At 55.7% G+C, this 8,531-nt stretch overlaps 1 protein-coding gene across 1 annotated transcript; it reads left to right on the top strand.

Annotated features, from left to right (window-relative positions):
• The first annotated feature begins 3,663 nt into the window (after positions 1 to 3,663).
• Positions 3,664 to 7,138, top strand: PLEKHB1 (pleckstrin homology domain containing B1). Its single transcript, XM_062511130.1, has 6 exons — positions 3,664 to 3,700; positions 4,149 to 4,301; positions 5,111 to 5,213; positions 6,020 to 6,059; positions 6,823 to 6,928; positions 7,002 to 7,138. The coding sequence occupies exons 1-6, from the start codon at positions 3,664 to 3,666 to the stop codon at positions 7,136 to 7,138; spliced, it is 576 nt and encodes a 191-aa protein (XP_062367114.1).
• The last annotated feature ends 1,393 nt before the right edge of the window (positions 7,139 to 8,531 follow it).

Genomic DNA, 8,531 nt, shown 5'->3' with positions numbered 1-8,531 from the left:
TGTAGTACAGTTTGTAATCTCTTTTGACACAGTATAATTTGTCAGCCTTTTATGGTTGATACCCTAATCCCTGCGTAGATTGTATATCTCAGTGTGATAAGTACATTATAGTTGAGGTTTTTGCAAAATATTAAAATAGCCGCTATATACTGTGTGTTATAACATTAACTTTTGCAGAAAAAACGGTGGCTGTGAAATAATAACTGATACCTTAATTTTTGTAACTGACTGACAATAGTAAAGTAGCTAATGTTGGTTAAAAGCACTTGTAAAATAGCTAGGACATCTGTATAATAACATTGAAAAGACCCAAACAAATAACACTGAAAGCAGAAGAAAAAATTTACCAATAAACCTTCAGCTGTCAATAACATTAAACCACAGACCAAGAGGCCTTGTAAAAAAAATTAAATACAAGGCTCTCAAAATCACATCTGCATTGTAACATGTACTCTAAGATGAAGGCAGAGGTCAGGCTGAGATAAAAAAATTTCAGAACGTGAAAACTAAAAAAAATGTTTGAATATGTATAATATTCACGAATATGTATCTGGTCAATGCAATGAGAAAGTGTATGAGAAGGGTTGTTATAATTAACAGTGTGCTTCTAGCAGTTTGTCAAGCACCCCAGCACTAAATACCTTCCCATTTATCCCTTACCAAACCTTTAAACATTGTAAAGAGTAAACTTTGCTTCTCACAACGTGGTTTGCTTTTTTTTTTTTTTTTTTTTTTTTCTGGTGGAGATTGATGCTGTAAATCGCATTTCCTGAGCCAGGGATGTGGAATGCCTCCCTTGGGAATCAGGGAATAGGGATGGGAGTAACAGGGGCCTGGGAGGTGCAGGGATGGGTGTGGAGGGGATGACAAATGTGCCAGAGGGAACGTTTCTCCTTTTGTGTGTTTCTCCTGCAGGATTCCAGCAGCACCAAAGGGACTAAAGGAACCTCCAGAGGGATTTGGGGGGTATTTAACCAGGAATAACAGGTGCCACCTGCAGCTGCCCCCAGGTTCAGCTCGGAACACCCAGAGCTTCTTGACTCCGCAGCTCCATGAAATCTGGGGAGACCCCCTGTGGAAGACAAGGATTTCCTGAGGTGTGGCCAGAGTTCCGAAATTCCTGTGCTTCCTTACCCAAAACCCAAGGCTGTGACTGGGATGGGGGAGATCCCCACCAGGATCCACTGCAGGCAGAGCTGGAGGAAAAACAGTCTGGAGCCATTGAAGTTCATAGATTTTATTATGCAGCGCTCAGCTGCTACGGAAAATAGGGGGGAAATCCAAGATTTGGTATTCCCACATGGCATCCTCTCCTTTCCCTGGCTGGAAATAATTTCCTGGCTCTTTGGGTCACCATTCCACCCAGCATGCCCCAAATTTATCCCATTTAACATAAAACAACCTCACCAAAATAATAAATAATAAACCAAGCCCTCCCAATCTCACACCGGCTCCGTTTCCTTCCCAAGAGGAAAGTTTTGAGAACAATTCATCCCAAACTAACGTGTGTCTGTGTGGAGAGGCAGCCCGATACCAGTGGACAAATAAATCCAAATTTCAGCCCAAATCCCTTCCTAAGGGAACTTTTTTCCTGACTCATTGCAGGACAAAGTCTCTGTCCCAGCCAGATGTCCAAATCGTTTCCCTGATTTGGGAAATATTCAGCACCACCAGGATGTTTTGCATCCATGTTTTGTAACCAGCACGGGGGATGCACAAGGCTGTGAGTAGGGCCTGGCTGAAGGGGTGATCCCAATTTAACTCCTTTGGCATCATCCAGTGGGCCACTGGATCAATTTAATTCCTTCTGCTGTTTGCCACAGTAAAGCCAGCGCTGGAGGGAGAGGAGGGGGGAGGGATTCACGCTGAAAAACCTGCTGGAATAGAAGTTTGGGTTTGGTTTTTTTTGTTTTGTTTTGGGGTTTTTTTGTTTGTTTGTTTGGTTTGGTTTTTATTTGTTTGTTTGGTTGGTTTTTTTATTTATTTTTATATTAAGCATTGCCATGTGCTCAATAAACATCTTTTATTAGCAGCCCAGCCAGGACTCATGTCGACTTCCCCAAATAATCCAGCCTCACGTCCCGGAGCCCAGGATGGTTCTAATTCCAGCAGAAGCCAGGACAGGCATTGATTTTAATCCAGAAGATTGCTCTCTCCACTTGGAAACCTATCTCAGACGAGTGCTTCGGTGCTAAAAACTTGGGTTTTTCCTGATGTATGCATTTTGGCACGAAACACCTCCTCGGACCCATTCCCAGCACCGGAGGAAAGTCCTGCATCCCCCAGGCATCGCCTCCCCGTGCCCAGCTCCGTGCGGGGCAGCAGCTCCCCGCCCTGGGTCCCCAAATTCGGGGTGCCGTCCGGGCTGAGCCCCCTCCCAAGGGGGGCTGGATGCGCTCCGTATCCGGAGGAAAGGGAGGATTCGAGGAGAAGGCGAGGATCGGAGCTGCTGGACCAGCCACGGGTACCTCCGGCGGCACCAGCCCGGCAGCATCCCCGCCGCGCAGGCGGCGGGCAGCGCCTTTTTTGGGGATAAAGCGCTGGGAAGCGGGGTTTTTCCCGCTGGCCGGCCCGCGGGGATGCCGGTGCCGGACTACAGCTCCCGGCGAGCCGCGCGGGCGGGCAGAGCCGGGCGGCGGGAGCGGAGCGCAGCGCATCCCGCAGCGGGCACCGCCGCCTCCGCCCGGTGAGGGACGCGCGGGGCGGCTCCGGGGGCCGGGGGGAGCCGGGGATGGGGGCACCGGGGCAGGGACACTGCCGGGGGGGCCGGTACTCAGAGGTGCGGGCTCCCGAGGGGGGCAGAAACGGTGCCACCAGCTGTGGGTACCGAGGGACAGTGAGCCCGGTGGGATGGGGGTGGCACGGGGATGTGAGCGCACGGGGATGGGGGGGACCGGGGCACGGGGGTGTCCGTGGGCTGGGGGTTCCCGGGGATGTGGCAGCACGGGTGATGGTACCAGGGCTGCAAACTCCACGGGGACCTGGATACTCGGGGATTCAGGCGCTCGGTAACGCAGGCACAGGGGTACTGGGGGTGGGGTGTTTGTGCCTCGCCGTGCCCCCAGAGCTGGTGGGAGATCGTGGAGGCCATCCCAGGGTGCCCACCACTGGGAGCTGGGATTCCCAGCTGATGGGTGGATATGGGGGCCGTAGCCAGGGAACTGCTCCTGCCTGTCCCTGGGGGTGTTGGCTCTGCCCGGGGACCTGGGGAGCCATGACTTCACGGCCTTATTAAGGACTAATTTCCCTCCAGGCAGGGAAAATAAAAAAGGGTAGGTGTCATTCAGCATGGAAAGTTACTGGGGCTGTGGGGAGGCACTGCCTGCTTTCATACAGTGGCCCGGATTTCTCCACGTACCTCCACGGGACGATAATCCCTAAATCCCAATGAGATTAAAGCAGAAAGGAAGGTGGCTGGGGTGCCTCCTTCGCGATGTTTCCCAGATGACGAAATCCCACGTCTGGCTAGCCCCGATTAACCCGGGCGCTGAGCTCATCCCCCCAAAATACCCGGAGCAGCAAGGGTGAATCCCCATCCCACTTCGCCCCTGGAGGCTGTGGGGAGCTGAGAGCCATGGGCAGAGCCGGAGGCGAGGCAGAAGCTGCTATTTTAACCCCATTATTCTTCCCATCCCGGCAGATCCGGCGAAGCCTGCGGAAGCCATGGCGCTGGTGAAGAGCGGTTGGCTTTGGCGGCAGAGTAAGTGCCACCCTCGAGCTTTCCAGGTTGGGAACCCCCCAAAAAACCCAGAGAGGTTTGCTGGGGAGAGGTGGTGGGGTGGGGGGGGGACGCGAGGAGCCCCAACTTGGGCGGGTAATCCATGGCAGCAGGGAGAGTGTGGCGGATTTACGTAAGCTCAGAGAGGGGCTGCCTGCCACGAAAACACTCACGGCTCCGTGTCCGGGGCTGGATCCGCTCCCGTGCGCTCAGCAGGGCAGCACCCAATGGCCTGATGGCTTTTTTGGCAGCCTTCTCCCATCTAAAGCCGCCTGGTTGAGCTGCCCCGGATGCTCGTGCCGGGCACAGGTGTCCCGTGGGATGCAGTAGCTCACAGGAGCTGGAGGGATCCAAGTTTGGGGGATGAGGTCGGGTCTTGTGAGTCCCACAGGGCTCGCTGGGGTCCTTCACCGGCTCCCTGTCCCAACAGGCTCGATCCTGCGGCGCTGGAAGAGGAACTGGTTTGTCCTCTACCTGGATGGCAGCCTGGTTTACTACCACGACGAGACGCAGCGGGACATGGACGGCCGGATCCATATCAAGTACAGCTGCCGGGACGTGCGGATTGGCCGCGAGTGCAAAGGTGAGCCGAGCCCCTGTTCCCGAGCCCTGCGTTCCCGACCCCATCCCACATGTGGCTGTACCCCCCCTAAGCGATACTCCAGCTGTGCACATCCAGCACACCCCCAAAATATCCCAGGCTGCCTCATTCACCCCTCCTTGCTGGCAGCCACGGGACGCTGGATTGTCCCTGCCGTTGCTTTTCCTGGAGGAAGGAAGGAAGGAAGGAGGAACTCTCCTCCTGGTCCGTGCTTGTAACAAACAGGATCCATCCCACGGCCCTGACTCATCGCTCACGTCTCGCACAAACAAGGGGAACAAAGCAGCAGCTTGGCTGGGCCCCGCAGCCCACGGCCTGCGCACAAAGCGCCTTTCTCGGGCTGGGAGCGGCGCTGGGAGCTCAATCCCACAGCTTTGTGCTCACCGGAGGGTCCTGCCAAGCTTGCGCAGCGGGGGAAGACGCACGACCCTCGTGGATTTAAGGCTTTGCTCTTGCTCCAGCTCAAGATCCCACTCCAGCAACGAGCATCTCCCGTTCCTACAAAACTTGGGTGCGCTCTGGCCAGTTTTCAAAGCAAAGGCAGCTCGGCCTCGCGGCCCCGAGCAGATTTTTGGCAGTGCGCTGCCCCTCCATGTTCTTTCTGCCCGGGGGGCGGAGGGTTCTGCCCACCAGCTCGTTCCTGTGAGAGCCTGGCTGCATCCTCCAGGTGGAGATGGAGGCAAAACAAAACCCACCATCTCTTGTGCCAGGGGGATTTTGGAGCCCGGGGAGGGTCTCTGGGGCACCTCCTTGGCCGGGGCTGGATCCCACCCCATCCTTCCCTTCCCCAGACGTGCAGCCCCCCGAGGGCAGGAGCCGGGACTGCCTGCTGACCGTGGTGCTGCGGGACGGCTCCAAGACCACGCTGTGTGCCGAGAGCGAGGACGACGCCGTGTAAGCGACTTTTCCACCCCGATTACCCCGGCCTGGAAAGAGCCAGGGCCGCGCGAGGGCCCTGTCCCGCTCCCACCGCATCCCACCCTTGGCTAAACCCACCCCCAGCCCGTGGTCTCAAATACGCTCGTGGGGAAAGGGTGCAGGAGGACATCTGGGGCTCTCACTGAATAATCCAGAGCCAAAAGCAGATGTTTTTAAGCAGTCGGTCTCCTGCTGGGGGAGTTTCCTCATGGATAAGAAATCCCCTCTTGGCCTGACGGAGCAGAAGGGTTTTCATCGCTACTTGGAAATAAAAAGTCTGAATATGACGCCCTCACTGGCTTGAGGCAAACTGCCCTTTTTATCACTGTTCCATTTCTATTTATTTCTATAAGAAATTAGAAATTATTTTTTTTTAAAAAAATTCATTTCTATAAAAATTGCTTTTTAAAAAATTTTTAAAATTAGAAGTGGCAAACGTTCAGCTGAACTTGGATAGAGGGAAACATTCAGCTGTGGCCAAGCGGAACTTCATCAAGTGAGCTTGGCCTCAGCCGAGTGGAAATTCATCCATTATGTGCTCTTCCCCCCAAATTTAGGTGTCACTTTCCTGCCTCCCCTTGTTTTAGCTGGACTGCCCTATGCCGATCCCTGTACATGCTCCCAACACATTCCCAATCCCAACTGTTAGCCCAGCACTCACTTAATAGGGAATTAAAAACAGTGCTGGCCCCATGGCCACTCCAGGTCCCTGTGGGGAGGAAGGGGACAATTCCCACCCCTCCAGCACCCACCAAAAATGAGTGCCTCTCTTTTGTTTGCAGTGCTTGGAAGATGGCCGTGCTGGAGGCTAAATCCACCCCGGTGAGGCTTTGTCCCCCCTGAGCAGGGACACCATCCTGGCGTGGGATTTGGGATCCAGGATTTGGGCAGGGAGAGGTTACCCCAACCCTGCTCCTTCCCAGGGCTGACGCTGAGTGTGGGGGGGCTCCCCAACAGCCACTGTGCGGCCTCAGGGCACAGGGAATAAAGCCCCTGGAGCCACAGGGAAGGAGCTGGGGAGGGACTGGATGCCACCACTGATGGCAGGTGACAGAGCCACAGGGAACCTGTGCTTTGGTGGAGGGTGACAGGAGTGCAGTTAAGGTGATGGGGACACAGGGTTCTGGGGACACAGGTAAGGACACTGTTAAAGTGACAGGGGAATGGGGACAGAGTTGGTGTGGTGGGACACAGTTAAGGTGACATGGACACACAGTTAAGGTGACAAGGGACAGAGGCAATAGGAGCAGAGTTGAGGTGACAGGGACACAGCTAAGATGACAGAGACATGGGTAAGGTGACAGGGACAATGTTAAGGTTATAGGGACACAGTTAAGGGGAACAGGGACACAGTTAAGGTGGCAGGGGCACAGTTAGGGTGACAGGAACAGGAATGGGAGCAGAGTTAAGGTGGCAGGGACACGGTTAGGGTGACGAGGAGGGGGCAGAGGCAGGGTGACCTGAGCACAGGCTGTCCCCAACCTTTGGGACCCTTTGGTTTCCCCACCCAAGGCCTTGACCCGGGGTCCCATTCCCCCTGAGGGAGCATGGCCTGACCCCCAAATCCCCCCGCCCGCTGCTCCAGGTGCACGTGTACGACCCCTACGACGACGACTACTACCAGACGGTGCCCCTGGACTCCCACCAGGCCGCCTACATCAGCTCTGGCCACTATGGCCACCAGTACGGAGGTGGGTGGCCCGCCGGCCCCAGGGGGTGCCCGAGGTGTTCCCCCCGTCACTCAGGGCCTGTTTTCCCTTTCAGCTCCCGGGGTGACCCACGTCATCGTGCGCGAGGATCCCTACCGCATCTCCGGGGACCAGATGGCGCTGGGGCTGCTGGCAGGGGCTGCCACCGGCGCCGCCCTGGGCTCCTTCATGTGGATGCCGTGCTGGTTTTAGTGGCCACGGCCCCCCTCTGCAACCCAGCCCTGGCTTGGAACCTGCCCTGAGCCCCCCTCAGCCTCCCCAAAACACCCTGGGGACACAGTCCCTCACACGCCCTGCTCCCAGCCCCGGCTTCTGCATTAAATAACCCCCAAGTGCTTCTGAGCTCCCCCAAAACCCACTCCAGAACCCCACAGCATCCGATTCCCATCGGCAAAGGGCCCGGGCAGCTGCCGGGGCTTTTGGCAGAGCTTCCCCTCCCCAAATCTCCACAGGGAGCTGGCTGCAGAAATACCAGCTTTGGGAGCAAGGGGGACTTATTTAATTTAGGGGAAAGTGGCTGGAACTATTTTGGCTGGGTGAACCCCACAATGCAGGGCTTTTTTTGGGAGAGGCTCCAGCACCGGAGCAGGAGCTGAGATGGAACCACAGGAATGCTGAAGAGGTGGGTAAAAGATTAAGGAGGATGAAAACCTTTGCAGGATTTCCACCCCTTTCCAACTCGCACCGGTCCCCCAAGTTAGAGAAATGGTGCAAAACCCTCAGGAACTGGAGTTAAACATTAGGGAACTACGCTGAGGAGAGCCCAGGGACTATCCCAACCTCTCCAGCCAAGTGGGAGGCACACACAGCATCCTCAGTTTCACCCTGTTTTTTGGGAAGGGGAGAAGGGCAGCTCTCCATGGGAACCAGGGAGCCTTCCTGGCAGTCAAGCCAGGATCTTCACAGCAGGGATTTGGGATTGAGGGGGGGGACACACAAGCCAGGGGACAAGCAGCAGCTCAGGGTTTTGGTTGGGCAGTGGAAGAGGTCACCCCTAGAACCAGAGTGGTATCCTGGAACCACGACTGACATTGAATTTAGGAATTACAAACCCCACAGCTGGATAGAAAAGCACCAGTGACACCAGCACCCCAGCCTGCTCCTGCCTTTAGAGCCCTGGGTCAGTTCACCCCTGTGCCCATGGGGGGATTGGGATATCCCAACACACCATCCTCATCCTCTCCTGCATTCCCTGCCTCCCTCCTGCTGCGCACCCGCCCTCAGAAAGAGAAGAAAAAAATACCAAGAAACCTCTTTGAAGTCTAATAAAAGCAGCAAAAAACCAGCCCTGGCCTGCGGGTGAGTGAGGATGAGGAGGGAATGCTCAGCCTCGGCAGCCTCCAGGGGTGGGGAGGATCGTGTACCCCTGGAGAGCTGCCCAGGGATGTCACCAGCTCCCCTGTGCCTCCCTCCCCTTCCAACGCGGAGCTCTGGGGTCGCACCTCCAGCCTCTGGGTGTGGTCCCAAAGAGACACAGAAGGGACAAAGCTGCCCCAAAAATCCCACTCCCGTGCAAGAGAACCACCATGGTGTGCTGGCAGAGCAGCTCCTTTTGCATCACGGATTCGTGGGGTGAGGCATCTCT

The sequence above is a fragment of the Cinclus cinclus genome, chromosome 2 (assembly GCF_963662255.1).
Source record: "Cinclus cinclus chromosome 2, bCinCin1.1, whole genome shotgun sequence".
In the NCBI taxonomy this organism is placed as follows: Eukaryota; Metazoa; Chordata; class Aves; order Passeriformes; family Cinclidae; genus Cinclus; species Cinclus cinclus.
This window is presented reverse-complemented; position numbering and strand designations above follow the sequence as displayed.

Bases quoted from the DNA above. Each gene is read 5' to 3' on its own strand.
- PLEKHB1 (XM_062511130.1), top strand. From the start codon at position 3,664: ATGGCGCTGGTGAAGAGCGGTTGGCTTTGGCGGCAGA. The intron at 3,701-4,148 runs GTAAGTGCCACC...CTGTCCCAACAG, and splicing joins CGGTTGGCTTTGGCGGCAGA to GCTCGATCCTGCGGCGCTGG. The intron at 5,214-6,019 runs GTAAGCGACTTT...TTTTGTTTGCAG, and splicing joins GAGAGCGAGGACGACGCCGT to TGCTTGGAAGATGGCCGTGC.